General features: G+C 39.9%; 1 protein-coding gene across 5 annotated transcripts in view; it reads right to left on the minus strand.

Moving 5' to 3' along the window:
• Nucleotides 1–21,299, minus strand: part of baiap2a (BAR/IMD domain containing adaptor protein 2a) — a 114,402-nt gene that overhangs the window by 8,132 nt on the left and 84,971 nt on the right. For all 5 annotated transcript variants that reach the window (XM_041778485.1, XM_041778483.1, XM_041778482.1 and 2 more), the window contains exons 7-13: nt 14,691–14,843; nt 9,022–9,264; nt 5,846–6,071; nt 5,325–5,526; nt 5,156–5,224; nt 4,920–5,073; nt 4,640–4,677 (exon numbers count right to left, since the gene is read on the minus strand). In XM_041778485.1, the coding sequence (XP_041634419.1) occupies nt 4,640–4,677; nt 4,920–5,073; nt 5,156–5,224; nt 5,325–5,526; nt 5,846–6,071; nt 9,022–9,264; nt 14,691–14,843 (1,085 nt within the window). The remainder of the gene's footprint in view (nt 1–4,639; nt 4,678–4,919; nt 5,074–5,155; nt 5,225–5,324; nt 5,527–5,845; nt 6,072–9,021; nt 9,265–14,690; nt 14,844–21,299) is intronic.

Here is a 21,299-nt window from a genome sequence, read left to right on the forward strand (position 1 = left end):
TCTCATCAACTTTTTTAAAATCAACAAATATTTCCTGGTTTCATGTTTTTGCCCATTTTTAGAAAATACTTGCACTTCACTCCACTCTGGAAGTTACTGTTGATGAGAAAATCAAGTCATCTCCTTAGCTGGAGGGATGTAGTGTTAGATTAGTCTGTTGGGGTGAATACACCCTGCAGGACAGTGTTGTCTCAAAATACTGATACAGAAAAAAACACAATCAGAGCAGACAAGAGTACATAAAAACAGCTTGACACTGGTGCTCAAAGCCCCAGGCTGACAGGCACTGATGACTGAGATGAAGTCAGCATGAAGTCTACTGTCACAACATGTACTCCAATACAATGCACACGCACAATCACACTCTTAAGACCACTCATGCCCTTCAAACTCTCTCTCAAACACGCACATTTACATACATTTAAACAAGGATGTTCTCCCTGATTGGACAGAAACAGGCACAGCATCACTCCTGACTCTAACCCTCACACAGCCCTGGTGAGTCAGCGAGGACTTGATGGGATTACAGAGAAAATATACGGGGCCAAGAGCACTTTGACAATACATCGACACACTAGACTGGATTGTTAATTTTAAAAGCTATAAATAAAAGTTAAAGTGTGCAAGAGCAAAAAGGGAAGGACAAAAAGACAATAAAATTTAAAGGAAGCACTGATCATAAATCTAGTGGGAAGAAGAGTTTAATACTACAGCTAAATGTATTGATTTAGCCTAACTATGCTCCCCACGAGGCTTAAGAACTAATAAATTAATGCATTAGCAAATAAGAAAGTCTAATTTTGTCCATTAATTAGTATTAATTCTACTAAAGCTAATTAACAAGCCTGAAAAGTTTCTGATTTATATCACTATGAAAAGAATAGAGCATATAAAATGCATTATTTAAGATAGTTGTTACCACTAACTGACTTTTGAATACTAAACAACAAAAAATTTACAGCAAATAAAAAAAAAAAAAAAAAAAAAAAACACTCCATATAGTACACAAATGTTGGTTCCTGTTTGTGTTTTAGAAGGATTTAGTACAGTGTTTTACAAAAGTGTGCTGAATCTAGACTACTTGTAAGCTTTAATAACAGATGAAAATGTCGATGTTTTATTTTTGAAGCTTAACCAACTTAAAAATATAAAATATAAAGTATATTTTGCTATAAGACAGGACAACCAAAGTATAGTAGATGCAGATTAAACATTCATAGAAAATAGCAAGCTACACTTCCAATCATGAGTCCTTATTTTGTTGTCTTATGCTACCTCACCTGTCAACTATTCATACTTAATAACTTCAAATCTTATTCCATACAGTCTTTTGTGTGTTGCATCTTAGAAAGGGGTTTAAAAATATAAAAAAAAAACACATAAAAATAGAATTACGTGTCCATAGGTTCAATGTGATGTTTCCCTTTACCTCTAATGATATTAAAAATATAAAGTGCATTCAGAAAGTATTCAGACCCCTTCACTTTCTTTTATTTTGTTAAGTTGTAGCCTGATGCAACAGTAAAAAAAAAAATCATTTTTATTCTCACTAATCTAAACTCTGTACACAATCATGACAAACTGAAAACGGAACTTTAGAACACTTTTCCAATTTAAGAAAAAATAAAAACCTAAAATATCACAATGACATAATTGTTCAGACCCTTCGCAAAACTCCTGATTTAGCTCAGACTCCCCCTATTTTACCCTTGACTATTGCTGAGATGTTTCTACACCTTGATTTGAGTCCACCTGTGGTAATTTAAGTAAATTGGACATGATTTGGAAAGGCACACACCTCTCCATATCAGGTCTCACAGCTGATGATGCATATCAGAGCAAAAACCAAACCATGAGGTCAAAGGAGCTGCCTGCAGAGCTCAGAGACAGGATTGCTGAAAAGCACAGATCTGGGAAGGCTTAAAAAATTCTTGCTGCACTGAGAGTTCCATAATTCCCAATCGGAAAAAGTCTGGCACAACCAGCTCTCTTCCAGAAGCTGGTTGCCTGGCAAAACTGAGTATTCGGGGAAAAGGGCCTTAATCAGTGAGGTGATCAAAACCCAATGGTTTCTCTGAATGAGCTCTAGAGATGGGACAATGTTCTTGAAGACTAACATCACTGCAGCCGTCCACAGATACGGGCTCATGGCAGTAGCTAGACAGAACCCTCTCTTCAGTGCAAATCACATGAAAGCTCATCTGGAGTTTGCAAAGATCATGTGAAAGCCGAGCAGAAGTGTGTGCCTCTCCAAATCATAAATAAATCTATTTTAAAGGGAGTCTCCAATCGAGCTGTAGAAACATCTCAGCAGAAATCCAGAGAAACGGGAGGAACCTGGGCTAAATTTCAGGTGTTTTTACAAAGGGTCTGGATACCTATGTAAATGTAATATTTCAGGTTTTTTTTGTTTTTAATAAATTTGCAAAAACTTCTGAAATTCTGTTTTCACTTTGTCATGATGAAGTACTTATAAAGATTTTTATTAGGAGAAAAAAAAAGTTATTTCCAACTATAGCATCAGGCTGCAACATAAAAAAAATTAAAAGTAAAGGGGATCTTAATACTTTCTGAGAGCATATGTATGTATATGAAGCCCTTTATTGTGACATTGAGCATATACAGATACCTTCATGGAGCAATCATTACTGCAAAACTATCTGCAAGCATGTAAATAGATCCACAAATTTTTTTACACAGACCCACAGATATGTAGAGCCATTTGTAAATGCATACATAAATATCAATTATTTTTTTTCTCCAAGAGCTGAAATATACAAGTCATCTGTTTAGGTTTTATTGGCCCCATTCATTGTGTACTCAAGAGGCTGATTCACTCTGCAAAGAACACTGGGATACTTAGAAACAAGCACCAGGCTAGCACTTTTAGAACAGTTTTTCACCAACTTTGTGTCACAATAAGGCATTTAAAGAAAATTGTGGTAAACTACTAGTCAGTACAGACTGTGCCGTGCTGGTTTGACTGGAATGACTCCTCAGTTCAAAAGAGTCAATATTTACTTCATAGTCAAGCATAGTCCACACTTATGTTGGTATTTTCTGTGTAATTGGCCTTTAAAACACAAACAAATTACATTTAAGGTCACTGAAAACTGAGGTCACCTGTGTGAAAACTCCTTCCAGGGTGAAGATTTATACAATGCCATTTACAGCAGTCATTTGTAGATGAGTCAAATGGAGTTTTGGGCTAGTTAATGTCATACTCTGCACCAGCTTTTCCTGTTAATTGTTACTGGTATGCAACATTACCGCCTTGATTTACAAACTTGCAATGGTTTAACATTGATAGCTGGATTTTTTCGTTCTCCAACATACAAAAACTATTGCTCCCCCACTATGCTTATGAACTGACACACATAAATGGCCTAATGAGGTCCCTGCTGCTTCATACAACACTGCAAAAACTCAAACTCTGCTACAAATGCCAGCACTTCTGGATGAGACCTGGTTCAGGTTGGTGGGACAGCTTTGAAATTTAAAGGCCATTGCAGAGGAGTGGAGAAATGTATCACTGTCCACATGGTGTGCTCTTAACAGCACATAACAGGGCATTTTTCATTACCTTGTGGATGAAGATGTATTTTAGATTTATATTTTTGAGGCTTTTAATGCCTTTATTGATAGAGGAGGACAGACGATAGAGTGGAAACAGGAATAGACATGCAGGAAAAGAGGCACAGGCTGGATGTGAACCCGGGCTGCCCACGTACATGGGGCGCAACCTAACCACTAGCCCATCTGTATGCCCTGACAAAGATGTTTTCTGGAAGGTAGGGTGTGTGGATGGGATTATTTTTGAAAAAGGAGGAGGAAAACCTCTGTTTCAAAAATACCCACCTACGTGTGGACTAGGCCTCAGATATCATAGGTCGAACCATTGACCCATGCTCTTTTATTGGTCTTTTTGGTGTACTATCAAAGGATCTGACAAAACCAACAGAGCACGGCTTACTCTGCCCTGCTGGTGAGGCGTCTTGTTCTTTTGAAATGTAAGAGTGGCCGTCTGCCCTTGTTTTGCCAGTGGATTTGTGAGGTCACGCATTTTATGAAAGTTGAAAAGATACGATATACACTACACAGTACTACTGGGAAGGATGATGCAGTAAGGCAGCCTTTTATTTCCTATGTGGAAAATGTCACTTGGCCTCTCAGCACATGAAAATGACTGAAATCACTTTTGTTTTCCTTTTGAAAGTAAGCCTGCAAGGCAAAGTTAAGGGGAAAGAAAACATCACTACACACATTTGTGGATCTCCTGTACAGCAGAATTACAGACAGCCATTTGAGAGGCCAGCCTAAATTGTAGTTGGCTTGTGAAAAATCAGCTCTTGAAGCACGCCACTGATTAATAATGTACACAATCGAAAATGTCTCTGTGTATTTGAGATCTTTGTTTACACTTCTGGATCTGCTTACACATATGCAACTAGTTTTGAAATAATAACAGCTCCATATTCCTTGCTGTATTTTCATCCAGCAAGAAGTGGTAGAAAAAAATACAATTATTCTAAGTTGAGAGGCTCTAGAGTCCTCTTTTAATGGATTAGTACTCCAAAACTCCTAGCTGGACAGAAGCAGTCATAGCAGTATTCACTTAAATGGCAGAAGAGGCACTTACCTTGTGGCAAAGCGGCCATCATAATCCTCAATAGCAGGCTGAAAAGAATAAAAAATAGATTTTTTGAACTTCATGTACTCATAAACCACTTAAGTGCATGCTGTACTTGCATGCAGCCACAAGGTGGAAGCAGAAACTAGGACTGAACTAGGGCTCAAAGTCTATGTCAGTCACCGCAGGATTACTCATATCCAATTACATAACACAAGATTAAACCAGATGGGGGCTCCAAATTAACCTGTTGTGCGTTTTGTTCATGGATTCTACACAGGTAGCCTACCTGTGTGCCAAAGCCTGCCATGCTGTAGGGGCGTGGGCGGGTCTGTGCGAGGCTCTGCGCCAGCAGTCGGGCAGTCAGGCCATAGTCAGGTGTGGGCAGGGATGGGTCGCTCTCCAATAAGTTTCCTGTGCTGCTACTTTTCCCATGGTGCAAACTGGGAGGGGAGGAAAACAACAGCCTTAGACTCAAGCTCATTAAGTTTACACACAAGTTCTGACAGACATAATGGGACATACTTAACTTTGAGCTTCTCGCTGTCACTCTCAGGCAGCACACGAGTGTAGGAGAAAGGGAACCAGCCACGCCTAAAAAAAAAAAAAGGAAACCTTGTAAAACTGCTGAGAAGCATTTATCCAATCTAAGAGTATGGATTGAGGAATAAATGTATATTCATGTATCACTTACATCTTGTTCTTCTCATTTTCACCATAGTGCCAGCCGTCACGGGCTTCAGGCACTAGCAGAGTGATGACATCTCCCTCAGAGAAGCTGAGCAGGGTGCTGTTGTCACCCGCAGCATGAGAGAAGATGGCCTGGACACGAGCACGCCCGTTCTTTTCCAGGCCTGCTGCCATGGAACTGGATCTGGGCAGGGTTCGTGTCTCACCTGAGAGGTTTGCAGACAAGTGAAATACAATTCAGTTTATTAGTGAAAAATGCTGTAATTAAACCGAGTCTTCAGTACAAACTAAATGTATTATTTTTGTTTTTTTAGGTTGAGCTAGCAGCAAGGCAGATTCTCTAAATTTAGCTATTTTGTTCGATATGATTCTAAATAGCATCGGTAAACACACTACTCCTGAGTACAAGTCTAAAAAAATCATCTGAGTAGATTTGACACTGAATCAAATATTCTGCTTGTTATTTTCCTGCTGCAGCAGTGCTACAGCTGCTCATTAAATTCCAACAGTGTTGGGATAACTTACCCACAGGGTTCTTGTTCTTGGCGGGGGCAGGCCTGCGCACAGGGAGGGTGTTGGAGTACACATCGCTGACCTGTCTCTGGGGCTGAGCCTGGGACGGGCCCTGTGCCTGGGTCTGAGGGGACGAAGGCCTGACTTGGGACATAGTCCCTCCATCTGTCCAGTATTCCTCCCCATGGACTCCTGTTGTCCCATTGACCATGGACATACCATCAGGGCCCATCATCCTCTGGAATACACAAGCAGATTCACCTTTAAAGAGTTTTACTGTATAAATGGCTTAACCTGTGCCCTAGTACTGCAGAAACTACTTGCTTAGAATAACTTATGCATGGGTTACATCTGCTGCATTTATAAGAATTAATTTGGATTAAAAAATGCAAATTATAACTTTTGAGTTGCCTTTGGAAGAATTACATGAGGTGGGAGTCTGAGAGCTGCTGCTCAGACTAAAATTCAGACTCTGAAAAGCTCATTAACCTGAGAGCTGTCTTTACATTAAGACTGAGATGTGTTTCTGATTTGCATCTTTATGGAGGACTACAGGTGGGTGAGCAGACATTAGATTAGGCTAATTATTTTATTATTATGTGGCATGCATAAATAACCAGAAAAGCAGATAAAAGAACGACTAAACCAAAATCAAGCGAAAGGGTGGGTGGATTCAAATAATGTTCAACAAATCAAACATTTTGCATTTTATCCCAAAGCTCTAGAAACAAAAGAAACCAACATACAAGCATTACAATTCAAGAGCTATTTCATGCTTTTCTCATCACCAAAAAACCTGCACAATATTAAATAAATTGCATGCATTTTTATTGAGGCTGTCTTAACTTATCATATCTTTGTGATTTAACCATCAGCCTCTCCTTATTCATACAACCTTTTGCCCTTCTCAAAAGTTATAAATCAGCCTACAGTGTGATGGAATGATTTTTGCTCTCAGTCATATAACTAATCACCTCTTCCAGCCTCCTTGTGAAATGTGCACTCTTTATTGCCATAATTATGTTTGATTTAGGCAATTTCAAGCCTTTCTGTACTTTAATGTAATTCAGCTCCTTCAAAAGCATGACCTCCATGGTACTTCTCTTTGTCAAACTCTACAGCCTAGAGGCAAACGGTTGCCTTACTCCTTTTTATTGACATACTAAGTCAATGGTTCCACAGTGTTTATTATTTTAACATTTGCACCTTATTGATCCAAAACCAGACAATGTCTCCCTGCCCTAAAGTCAGAGCAAACTTTGCTTGCTTTAAAAACAGCTGTTCTGTATTCATTCTCCTACATTTCTTTCTTTGAATCGAGTCGTTCTTGATATGCCTGCAGCAGAATTCAGTATAAGGGGGGGAACATGAGGCTTGAGTGGCAAGTAAGTTAAATACCCAAGGCCTTTACATATCTTTTGGCTATTTACAACAGACCCCAATGCTCCCCAAGTCAATCTGGCCTTAAGTTATTTATTTTTTCACATATACGCCAGTTTTGCAGGAAAGATAAAAAATGATGCATTTGCAGTTAAGTAATTAAGCTTGCTTCTTACACAAAACAAGAATTCAAGAAATTGTCAATGATTTAGACCAAATAATAATACAACACCATTTCCAAAAATGTTGGGGCACTGTGTAAAATGTGAATAAAAACAGAATGCAATATTTACAGATCTTACGAACCCGTATTTGATTCACAATAGAACATAAACAACATATCAGATGTTGAGCTGAGACATTAGAAATATTAGCTCATTTTGAATTTGATTCCAGCAACACATCTCTAAAAAGTAGGGCCAGGGCCATGTTTACCATTGTGTAGCATCTTCTCTTCTTTTAACAATAGCCTGTTAACGACTGGGAAGTGAGGAGAACAGTTGCTGGAGTTTTGGGAGAAGAATGTTGTCCCATTCTTGTCTGATGCAGGGTTCTAGCTGCTCAATATTCCTAAAGCTTCTTTGCCATATGTTTTTTTGTGATGCACTAAATGTGTTCAATTTGTGAAAGCGCTGTAGACAAGCCAGTTCAGCACCCAAATTCCTTAACTGTGAAGCTATGCTGTTGTGAAGGATGTGATATGTTGTCTTGCTGACATATGCAAGGCCTTCCCTGAAAGAGTCATTGTCTGAATGGGAGTGTAAATATTATTTTCAACATTTAATGTGCCTTTTCAGGTACGCCATGGGCACTAATGCAACTCCATGCCATCAGAAATGTAGGCTTCTGAACTGTGCGTGATAACAAGCTGGATGGTCCCTCTCCTCTTTAGTCACAGGATATGTCATCTGTGGTTTCCAAAAATTATTTCAAATTTATATTAATCTGACCACAGAACAGTTTTTCTTTTTGCTTCAGTCCATTTTAAATGAGCTTTGGACCAGAAAAGACAGTGGAGATTTTGGATTTATGTTGACACACAATGATTTCTTTAAGTGTTCCTGAGCACATGCAGTGATTTCCAGTAGAGAATCATACCTGTTTTAGATGCAGTGCAACATGATGGCCGAAAGACCACAGGCATCAAATATTGACCTTTGGCCTTGTCCCTTGTGCAAAGAGATGACTCTAGATTCTCTGAATCTGAATGATTATTGTGTACTGTAGATGGTGGGATATTTAAAGTATTTGCAAATTTTATGTTGAGGAACATTTTTCCGAAAATGTTCCACGATTTTTTTACAGTGTATTTAAGATTGGTGAACCTCTGCCCATTTTTACCTCTGAGACACTCTTCCTCTCTAAAATCCTCTTTTATATCCAGTCATGTTAAGGAACTTGCTCCTCCAGTTGCTTTTCACTAGTACTGCTTACTTTCTCAGTCTTTTGTTGCACCGTCCCTACTGTTTTAAAACGTGCTGCTGGCATCAAGTTCAACATGAGCTGATATCTTTCATGAAATGGTAAAATGTCTCAGTTCCAAATGTGATATGTTGTTTATGTTCTACTGAGAAAAAAATATGAGTTTATGAGATTATCAAATCACTGCATCCTGTTTTTATTTACATTTTATACAGAGCCCCAACTTTTTTAGAAACTGGGGCTGTCTATAAATACATTAAATTATGTTATTGCTCTGGCTAAACACAACTTCTCAGAGTTTCCATCAAGCGTTTTCAAATTAAATGAAACAAAAGGAAAAAAAAGGAGGAGTAAAAGATCCCCCATGACTTATTCCTAGAACTCACCGATGGGTGTCCCAGGCCGCTTCCCATGAACACAGCCAGCTCTGGGGGCACAGGAAGAGGCTGAGCCCCTGGGATGGGGTCCGAGATGACCAGGTTTGATTTGGAGGTATGCAGGGGGCTGGTTCCCCCGAGTGCAGCAGAGCCCATCTGCTGGGCCAGGAGCATGGCCCTCTCCGGCAGCTTGTTAGGGTCTGAGCAGGCCTGCTGCCACACTGGGATCTTCTGGGTGAGGAGGTCTTTACCCTGAAGGGAGGAAGTAAAGATTAGAGAGAAACCAAACACATGACAGTCTAGATATACTGCCTTGAGTGAGTCTCCACCAACAAGGCAGGTTGTAGTTAAGATGCATGTTTTTTCCCATAGAGTGACTTAAAAGAATGTGGATCTGTGGCTTTGATTGGGGAAAAAGGAATTACTTTTGCCTTAATGTTTGAAAGAAAAAAAAGCATGACTAAAAAATAGCAGACAGTGACTCACAGTGTTAAAAAATAACATCAGATGATGAATATAAAATGTAAACTACATTGACAATATAAAATACTCTCTCCCTATGCTGCTGCATTGCTTCGTGCCTTTGCTGCCTCTTCACTCTGAGCATTTGTGCCACATTTTAAGATAAAGCCTACCTGTGATCCTCATATACCACCGGAATTATCTTTTTTACTGAGTAAGCAAGTTTACACATACAAGCAATTTTTCTTAGAGCTGATGTGCAAAAATAAAGTAAAAAGCCTGTATAAAGCAGTACTTCTACCATCACAGAACTTCAACCAAGTTAGAACAGCACCAATAGTCTAGTGCAGGGGTGCACAAGTGGCCCATGGTTCCTTTTTGTATTGGCCTGATGCAAATAAATAAAATGTCCTGCATTGGAACATAAAGTTTGTGCTCGACCAAATCGCGCCTCTTAGTATCACACTCATTGGTGCTTCTGTTAATTCAGTAAACAAACATTTTGACAGGAAGAATTTGTCTTTTTTATGACTAAATTGAGACAACAAAGAAAATAGGAAAGACACTGACAAAAATATTGATATCTCAATAAAATAATAAAGCAAAAAAGATTAAAGCACCAAACAGCAGCATAAATCACCCTCATATGTTCTTCTATCGTTACCTTTTCAAGGTCTGATTAATAAAGCCAACACCTCTAATCATCTTCAAGCACCACACTCCTTCAGAGTTTGGCAGCTTCCTTGAATTTCTTCTTTGTGTGTCTATGTGTGGATTAACCTTGTTTCTCTCTCCTAAACAGACAGTTGTTCTCCTCAGTTTGGCCCAGTCATCCTTTATTTCTCTAAATGTGGCCCTGGCACATGGTCAAATCTGTTAATTATTGAATTCAGGTGTTTCAATCAGACCCGTTGCCACAGGGGTGTAAAACCATGCAGTCTAGACATCCCACAGTCAACTGTATGAGATATCACAGCACAGGGTCAAGGACAGCTAAGGCACATGGTGTGTAAAAGTTGCCTTTGCTCTGCTGATTTCAGAGCAGAAGAGCCACAAACTTCCACTGGCATTAATATAAGCTAAAAACTGAGCGGGAACTCCATGGAACAGGTTTCCATGGCCGAGCAGCTGCATGCATGCCTCGCAGTGGAAGCAGAGGAAACTGTGGAGTGACGATTCATGCTTCACTGTTTGGCAGTCAAATGGGCGAGTCTGGGTTTGGCAGATGCTGGGAGAAAGTTGTCTGCCTGAAACAATGTGCCAACTGTAAAAGTTGTTGGAGGAGAGATAATAGTATGTGCTGTTTTGGACTAGTTTGGACAAGGCCCCTTATCTCCAGAGGAAGCCAATCTTGGCAACTGTTTGGGAAGGCCCTTTTCTATTCCAACATGACTGTGCCCCAGTGCACAAAGCAACAACTATGAATACGAACTTGACTGGCCCTCACAGAGCCCTGACCTCAACCCATCAAGAACCTTTGGGATGAACTGGAACAGAGATAGTGAGCCAGGCCTTCTCATCCAACAACAACTGGCACTGCTACTTGCTACTGTACTCAGTGAGGTCATTACAAATCAAAATATCAACATTATTTTGGTTTCCAATATGTTTATCATTCAAGTGTTGTCTTAGTTTAATCACACATTTCAAAAACACATCAATAAGTTCTTCTTATCAAAATGTTTGTTTACAGAATTAGCATGGTAACACTTCAGGCAAAAGCTTCATGTTCTAATGTTGGCAATATTTCATTTAATTTTCAAAATTTAATACGGGACAAACAACAGTGGACCAAGGGCCGCGTTTGGACACCCCTGCTCTAGCGAATGAATGGGCACGAATTAAAGGGGGGGGGGCAACCACTGGCTTTAGCAGTCATGGACATCACTGCCCTTTTCTATAGTATAACTGGCAACTTAAGAGGCAGAAGAGTTGGAGTGAGAAACAGCATCTACATGTGGATAATTAGCTGCATTTGCATACATATCTGTTTAAATAACTGCTGATTGCATTACGCCAGATGGCTTTCTACCACTTTTGCTCTCTGAACGGACTGTTTTCCTGTGTATAGCCAACGCTTGCATTTTTATGCAGAATCTGTAAATAGAGACGATAATATAGCAGAAATTTAAACAAAATGAAGTCACATTCTTCAGCTTAACTTTCCATTTCATTGCTTTTTTTTAATAAAACATTCAGTTCTCAAAGGTTTTCCTCTCTATGTATCCTTGACCAATGCCCTTTGCACAGCTATGATAATGTGCTGCGTGGGTGAGGCTGTGGGACGGAAAACACACAACCAAGCAGCCCACTTCAGCATCTCACAGCCTGTGGACACGACTGTTCTTTCTACAACTATGGAAACGGTTAAATGGAGGAGGAGAAATTCACACATTTATGTGAAAGCATACATGTATAGCCCACATGAAAAACACAGACAGTATGGCCCCTTTGTATGCTCTCATTTGGAGCTCTTCCATATCTATCCTTCATTAAACACATACACAAACACGGCAGGTACCCTCTGGGAGAGGGTTCTTCAGTTTGCTGAAGGTGAACTCTTCCCACGCACACCCCCATCCTGATTAATGACTAGACTCCATGTTGAAAAGGGACGCTGCAGCACAGCTTCAGACATATACTGTCCTCATCCAGCCACATCGTTAGACTCACAGTTCACTCCCACAGTAATCCCAGGGGACTGATGTCATCTATTACTTAAGAATATCAAATTCATGGATAATGGAGACGCATACATTTGTAGCATGCACACAAATATGTCAACAAAACAACAATTTTAAGCAAATAAGTTGTACCAAAGCTGAGTAAATAGCAATCCCATTACCTATGATGCTATAACATTCCTCCAACCTCTTTGGATTCAAATGTTATTTGCATTAAATGCCAACTGAAAATAACAAGTCGGTATAATTTCATTCCCTGGTGAATATTGTATATAATATGGCAGAGAAACACCTTGTTCAGGTGGAATGGGCTTTAGTTCAATACATTTTCCCCACATCCAGCCTTTTCCTGTCTTTTCATATAAAATTCTTTTATAAAGACAGCTATAAACGAAGCAGTTCTCCTCACAAAAAGTGTGCCGGACGCTCAGAGGTGCAATGATGGATTACAGTCCCAGACATGGCTGTCAGCTGGGCATCGTCTACAGTCTTAATGAATTTTTAAAATGAAGAGGCCCCTATGAGCGGTCAAAGCTAATGCGACTTTGAATTATAGATCTTCTCATATTCTCTTTTCACTGAACAATAGATCACAAAGGCAAGTTTCACATAAAACAAATATGAGAGATGAAACGATGTGGGCTAGAATCAAAGGAATATATTATGATTTACAAATGCGGCTAACAAGCTCTGCACATATGCTCTTTTAGAAGTAATGAACCAAAATGTGTTTCTGATTTATTGAGAGATGAAAAAAAGTGGAAAAGGCTCTAATAAGTTGCTGTTTAAGGCAATGATTTAATTATTCAAACTAGAAACTCATATCTGCCTCTGTTAAAGTTTCTAACCAGTTTTTCCCAGTTTCTTGCTGTGCAACTAAGCCTCAAATTGAATTGATAGAAGCCAAAATTTAAGCACACTTGCCTTTTCTATGCAAAATATGCACCCATTGTCCTCTCCTTTCTCCATGACTTTAATGTTGCTGTTCCAGTGGAAAATGTGATTTGCATTTCTGTGCAAAGATCAGAGTTTAGCACACTGAAATTGGATCTCAAATGTGGGATATTTTTCCTATTTTGTTATGTTTTTGCCATATTTGCATAACCTCTATTATCCTTTTATTCTGTGGTGGCTTTTTTGCCTCTATTCTTGGAGAGGACAGCTGAAGAGGCACAGGAAGTGTTGGGAGGGAGAGTGGGAATGACATGATCGAAATACTGTCAAAACCTACGACCAGTGTGACGAAGACTGAAGCATCTGTACATGTGACGCCTGCACTATCAACTCAACTGAACCAGTGCCTCTTAAACACAGTTTTAATGGCATAACTACTGCTGTGTTAAAAAATATGAACATATGGAATCTGACAAGTCGCCTCCACATCATTAGCAACTTATTGTTGTTTTTATTACTATTGAACATACGCTCAATTTTTTTTTTTTTTTTTTTTTTAAATTCTAAGATGTCAAACAACATCTAGCAAAGGGACTGCAATGAAAACTTTGGCTAACTGGGTACTCTACCTGACTGTGAGGTTTATTTAGGGACATCAAGCTGTTTATTAAGTTAAAACAATTTATTTAGCTCATAGATAACTCAATAGTTAGCTTTAGATAACAGCTAGAGCTAGGATTCACCTGCTTCTTTATAAATACCTCTCTTAGATCAGGCATTATAGTGTACACAACAGATTCTTTATTTATCCATTATCTATAATACCTATACCGTCATTGATCATGGGAGCTGTTTTTATCTTATACGTTTCTGGCATGCTACACTGTGTGACATGAATCTCATCCGAAATCAGGTTTGATGTGTGCAGACTTCACGATGACCACTCAGACTGCTGTGTCACAGGCTACGACTTACGCCAATATAGAAGAAATAAACATCATCGGTGTGTGTCGCATCAGTAAGAGTCATCCTTCTGCGCCACCAGTGCTGTGGTAAGTAATGAAGCAAAGCAACAAAAATCTGTTGTAATTGTGGGCGCGCAGATGGTCGAGTGGTTTAAGGTGCTACCCATGTATGCAGGTGGCCCAGGTTCGAATCCGGCCTGTGGCCCTTCACCACATGTCTCTCCCTCTTCCCTGTTTCCAAGTCAATCCGCTGTCCTTCCTCTGTCTAATAAAGGCATGAAAAGGTCCCAAAAAAAATCTGTAGTAATTGTAGCTTTCATATGCTTAGAAAAACATCGGAGATCAAGATTTGCTTACTTGTTGGAATCCCTCAAACTTCTGCATTTTGGCATCGTCTCCATTCCAATTCCAATTGTTTGTTGTTAGCACCAGTATAAAGTTTATCCTTATGTCATTTCCTGCTACATTCCTTCAGAATTTTATCCAAGGCTATCTTTGGTCGCAAGATCATGACATCCATCTGCTAACCTGTCTCACAGAAATCACCGTTTTGGAGCCATGACCAAAGATATCACCAGGATTGGTCGTCTGCTGTCTGGGACCACCCAAAATTGCAGTGTATACTAGGCTTTTTGATAGCAATTTTAAACATTCAAGTGACCCTTGAACTCACCTTGCCATGATAGGCGCTGCTGTTCTTGGCCACGGCACACTGGCGGTCCACCAGGAAGCAGTACCTGCGACGCTCCTCAGACAGGGCTGTCTTGTATCCCTCAGCAATGAAAGTGTCCAGCTCTGTCTGCTTACCGCTGATGGTTTCCACAAACTGATGGAAAGAACATAATGCAACTTTATCAACTGAAACACAATGTTTAAGAAAATATCAACAGATTCCAACCCAATAATTGTGTATTTGTTAAACAGTCATTACTGCATATATAATATATTCCATTCTATAGGCCTTATTTTTGCTGTTATTGCTGTAAAGATGATACAGAAGGATAGAAGTTTTCATTATTGCTGCACTGCATGTTTTTCTTTGTTCTGGAAGAAATGCCAAAAGCTACACCTCACATTTAGCACATTAGGCCAAAGGACAAAGGTCTGACTGGGAAGGCATCCAAGCAGCTAGCTAAAATATACTTTTTAATAATTGGCACCCTACTTTATATTCATACAGTTGCATAAATTCGTACTTTTGTAACAGAACAGCATTGTTAATGCACGGCTCGGCTGAACAATCAGCATTTAAGCGCATCTTTGTGGTAATAGTTGTGCCTTACTTAAGACTTTCTCTGGTCAGAATTTCTCTGCTGATTGTAATTGAGACAAGGCAACTAAAGATCCTGCAATGCAGTGCTGGTAGAGGCACTTATTAGCTCTACAAGATGAAAATAGGTTCTTTCTTGTAACTATGAGGCAGAAAATGGGCAGTAAGTGGTTTAAGCCCTGTCAGTTTGTCTTAGCATGAGTGCCCTAAAATTGGGAAATGCCAGAGGGAAAAGTTCCCAGAGAGATCCCTAATGACAAGTACACTTAAGAAATGGTTAGCAACAGACGTGAGAGGCTACAGGGAGAAGCAGTGGCACTCAGGTGCTGATGTGTGCAAGCCTGCACATTTATTTACTTCAGCGCTGTTTGCATGGCTTCAGCTGACAGCAGTGAAGTAGATTGATTGCATCCAGTTTTTTGGCTTCAATACTGGCATAGAAGAGGGTGTTATACTTCTAGTGAGCTGACCTAAACTGATTATTTCTACAGCGTACAGGCTGGTTTGAAGTGCGTCATGGGGCATGTTTCTCACACACTAGCCAAATAAAACACATGGACACTAACCCAGTTCTTCTGACATACAAGAAAGCTGATCATTTATTGAAACCCCTTTTTTCTGAATGCCTAAAATAATACAACTTTTACTTTTCTTATCCTCCATTTCCTTTCTATTCAAGCCTGTTTAGTCAGCACTGATGATTCTGTTGTTTTTGTCCTCTCAGTCTCAGCCAAAGTAACAGGAAAAAAGTCATAATTTGTGTTTTCATCACTGCTGCTGTGTGAGTAATAGTTCCTCAAGTTCAGTCCCAAAGCGTCAGGGAAGATTTTCTAAAGTTTCACATTTAATTCCACACAGACTAATGAAGTTTATGAAGTTGGAGTTCCCGCCTGCAGCCAAATGGAAGTTCCTGTGGAGTGCAGATGCATTTCATTTAGCAACCACCAGAGCACACTACTTCCCCACTGCCAACAGCTAGAAGTCAGTTCATCGGAAGTATGTGGAGGAACAGTTCAGGCTGGCTAAATGATGCTGAAGACAAACATTTTGAGTAACTGCCTCCATGCATTAGCGCTGGAAGAAATCCAACAACACCATCAGAGCCGGGGTGTCAAATCTTGCAGGAGAAAGGATGATGAGAGCATTTTCACCTGAGAGCAGCCTGACCTTATTCTGTTCTATCTGTACGTCAAATTAAGTGCTTGAAACAGGCTCAGTTTGCTGCTTTGCAGGCACAAAGTGTTAAAGGAAATGGCAGAGAAAATTGCCTTGAACAGGGTGAAGAGAACTCTTCTCCTGTCAAATCCACATGGCCTGATTCTCCCAGTATTCAAAAGGTCACCAAAGTAACCCAAGACAATGAGTGCAGTGGGAAAAGCCCGGGCAGAAATCAACCTCTATTATATCTGAGCAACCTCAGGTTACATCACAGCTGGAATGACTTGTTTGGCAAAGGTTAGGAATATAAATGTAACCTGCTACACGTCTGTTCAGGTCCGACTGATCTGTATTTGCCCTTATAATGACTACAAATCCCATCGGGCACAAGCCAAAAGCTGCACTTGATATCATGCACTGTAGACCGTATTTTAAGATGGACAGAGGCACAGCCTCCTGGGAGTGAAGCCAAAACATTTAAAGCTTCCCTGACTGGGTGCAATGTAGGTCAAAAATCCCACCTCCTCAATATTAATAGATGGGTTAAACCTTAAAGCACAGGGCAAAATATTTTTTTGTAAATTCCAGATTTGACATTAAATCACCTCAAATATTTCCAGTGGTTTTCCAAACCAGTGAAATTTTGTTTATATTGTAATATAAACGTAAAAAAGAATGCCTGTCTCTGTTCCGCAACGAGCAATTCACACAAAGATGTGACAGAGCCGTGCACGCTCGAGCTTACACACACCAGCGCCCCGTGATCAGATGGCAGCCGCTGCCAGAGCTGCTGCTTTCAATGAAACTCGAAACTCTGGATTTCTAGATTCAAAACTTTGTATTTTCTAAACGAAATACAGGGAAAATAACATGAACATTCATTTTGATTGATTAGATCCAAGAGACTTTTTTTCCTCTATGTTTCTGAGTTGGAGGTTCGACTTTAAGTGGTGTCACAGAGCACATATTTACGTCGGAGGTTGAAAACTTCAGAGTACCGAGCTCACTTGAACACGTCATGGAACTTTTCAGACGCTGCTGTGAGCAGAGATGTGTCTGCTCTCTCCTCTCCTGTACAGTGTGATCAGCTCTCTAACCTCGCAGGCTCTCCGGTTAATCCACATTATTCTTTGTTTATCCTTTTGTTGTTTTATCCGATGAAATGCCGCTCAATTAAACCGCACTGGTTTTTAAATCTTCCGTTTACGGAGACAGCAGCGCACACTCACAGTTGCGGAATGCCGTGACGTCCTTTCACACTCGTTGCGGAAAAGTCTGTAACGGCTCTGATACTACCTCTTGATCCGGATCAGAGGTGGGGCGAGATTGACTTCCCATTGCGGAACGGTCGCTTTCATACAGAACGGCTTTGCGGAACGAAGGCGTAACAGACACAGAAAATATTCTTCTCTGCCATCAATTGCAGGTTCAATCACTACAGCTCACCTCTGTAACAAAACCCCAGAACACTGATGAATTCCCAGTAAGGGGTTCCAGCTTCAGTACAGACCAGCATTGCTTGGCATGCCCACCTCTGTGGCTCACTTCTTTTTTCAATTGAAGACTTTAACATGAAACATCACTCCATATGGTGTATTTACTAAAATGTAAACCAACGTTGTGATTTCATGGATGAATTTAATGCAGTAAGGGAGAAAAACGGTTAAAAATTTAGTATTGTCATTTAGTATACATGGAGGAAAAAAGTGGAATTAGTTGGGATGCATGTTCTGATCATGCAAAACATGCTGCAGAAACCGTCTTTGAACAGAGGTGGTGGACACTTCTTATCCCCTACATACAATGCAGCCCTGGATTCCTTTTGACAACAATTGAAACTTCACACTGGATCCCAGGACCTAATATCACCCAGGCTGGCAAACCTGGATGGCACGCCCTTAGGTGAAACTGTATCAGTGACTCTCAGATGACCACCCTGATTAGCAACATGCAAATGGTCAACAGAGGCTATAAATCAGAACTTTGGCCCCAGTCACTTTTAGAACCAAAAAAAGCCTTTTAAAGGAGAGATGAAACATCTTCAAGAACATCAATCAAGTCTAGTTGCTCCTTGATGGAGATCTGGATAACCATGACCTGGATGAATGAGAACCTACACAGACATCATAACGCTTATTTTTTCATTATTAATGAATTATCCACAAAATCTCAAAATGCATTGTAATGTGTTTATTCCTCTCTATCTTTGTGCCAGTAATACTAAAAGTAATAGTGGGTTTCCTTACAGTATCTCCTTTCCAAAGAGCCCATGATGATGCCTGTATGCTGAAGAGTTCAGGAGTAGCAGCCTATTATTGTAGGTATACAACCAAGGGCCCTTTTTGGAGTCTCCAGATGGTACAGTTTGAAAACACATGCTATCAACTTTTCACCTCATCTAGATAAGGCTTTATGCTTAGGTTGAGTTGACTTTTTCAGCTTTTACCTAGCTGCAATTATCTGCAGGCCCCTATTTCACCAATGGGACAAACAATCATTGTTTTTTGTCATATTACTCAAAACTAGTAGCACCTAAGGTAACTAAGGCAGTCTGCAAAGAAATTGAAGCATGTTGGAAATTAACAAAAGACACTTTGCATGTGCTTGTACTCACAATGGTTCAAACACAGCATTAATTTTTTTTTTTTGCATGTCCGGATGGGGCATATTAGACATATATTACCAGGACTGCTAACGGTAATGCATCAAGCTGAGTAAGTTTTTGATGGTAGTAACTGGAAACTGTTCATGGGCAGATTGCCTATCACTGGTACTCTGTAAGTTGAATTAATGCTTTAGATACTAGAGGGGCACAGCATCAGACCTAAGCTTCTACCAGCCAATCTGTGCACTAATACAATAATACCTTTTTGACAATCTAAGGCAATGTAGACATGTTGTCTCTATCAATATACAGACAGTGTCATGCACTTTATTGCACCGACTTCTCGTAGTTATAGAAGCACAGGGATTATAAGCAATGAGAATTGAGAGATTTACTCCACTCCAAAAGCAATGCAGCCAGTAGGATTCACAACAACAGAACAGTTTCATTCCTCCTGTGGGGATTCTAAAGCATTTTCTCGGCCTGTTCTCTTCGTTCATCATCAGCACCCTTTGCAACCAAACAAACTGTATTTTAACGCTCCAGGGCACAACACAAAGCACCAACACCTACAGTACCTGCTTGAAATTGCTGTGTTAGTATTTGTCAGTGCTTATCTTCTGCTATTACACATTGACAATACGTTTCTTCCTGCATCTGTACGAATCCGGGTCGGGATCTTTTTTTTTTTTTTTTTTTTTTTAAATTTTATGGCTCCAAGCAGAAAAATATCCCCAAGCTTATCAAAAACATTAATTCTGAACTCTTTTTCACCATCTCTGCCCTAGCTTTTATTAAAACAGCCAACGAAACCCATTGCGAAGGAGTTTATCTAGATTAAACCCCTCTCTAAGCTATCCGGGACCACTCCACTGAACTACAAAATGAGCTGATTAGCATTTAAAGATGGGGACTTTACCCTATGATGAGATGGCAGAGTAAAAGTGTCTGTCTCTTTGTCTGTCTTTCTACTATCAGAGAGAGGAATGGGAGAGACAACAGCAAAAAAAGTGAGGGTTAGGGAGAGGGAGATAGAGATGGGGATCAATGAAATTCAACAGCCATCTGCGTCCACTGCCAGACTCCTCTCAGACATGCTTTACTTTTTAATGAAGGCAGAGGAGATAAAAAGAAAAGTTAGTGCTTTTCGTCTGCTAAAATAACACAGATGTGGTGGAGGAGGAGGATGAGGAGGAGGAAACGGCGAGCTCAGCTTAGCAACTTTTGCTTGTACTTTCTGTTCTGCCTCATATTGACCGTAGGCAGCCCTCTCCATCTGAAAAATCAAATAAAACACTCTGGGATGTCTGAAGACGGTCACTTTCTAAGCTTTTCTAGATGGATGGTTGTTACTGGGAAGCACAGGTGTCGAAGAAGTGCAGATCTCGCCCTCTCTCTCTCTCTTCCTCTCGTCTGTGTGTCGTTGTCCTCCCAGGGGGAACCTCCAGCATAAACGAGTTGACTTTTCTCTCACACGCCCACAGCCCTGATGTGATCAGTGAAAGTGAGCAGGCTGGAAATGAGAAAGGGAGATTGATTTTCCTGCATCCCTGCTAACCGACTGTACCATTATGAGTCCAGAGCCTGATGAGCTCGCTTTTCTGCACAGATGGGCCCAATTGATCTGTCATACAGACTCAGAGGGAGTATGTCCAATATTCACCTATTTAAACTCTTCACTTCCTTTAGTTGGCCCTATTCTGCTTCACATAAATGTCCATGATAATGACTTGTAGTAAAACTGAAAAAGAGGTTGAACCTTGACATTTTCCTCCAGCACAATCATCAGGTTTAAAAAAATGCAGAAAACATGACCTTTTGTTTGGTGTTTCTTATGGAACCAAAACTCAGATGAAGTCAAAACACTGTAAACAAGATCATTTTAGAAGAGCTGCTTTTTTATCTCCTTAATACAAAAAAGAGACTTTAAATAGCAAGAAGACTTGCAAAGGAAAAAAACTGCAGTCTTATGAGCATTTCAGATTTAATGAGCCCCAAATATAGTTTATATGTGCCTTTATCCAAGGCCCAATCCAATTAAATATTTCCAAAATGAAGTCCAAGGGAACAAAACACTTATTAAATGCCTTAATGTGCATTTAAACTTAATTTTTAGGCTTTATTTAAATTTTAATGGCTTTTTCTGTACTTTTTGGAAAATAATTTGGTCCAAAATGACATTAAAAGAAATTTACAGAAATTAAGGACCCTAAATGTGCATTTAGACCTGCATTTTTTAAGACTTATAA

Source organism: Cheilinus undulatus, linkage group 21 (genome assembly GCF_018320785.1).
Source record: "Cheilinus undulatus linkage group 21, ASM1832078v1, whole genome shotgun sequence".
Taxonomy (NCBI): Eukaryota; Metazoa; Chordata; class Actinopteri; order Labriformes; family Labridae; genus Cheilinus; species Cheilinus undulatus.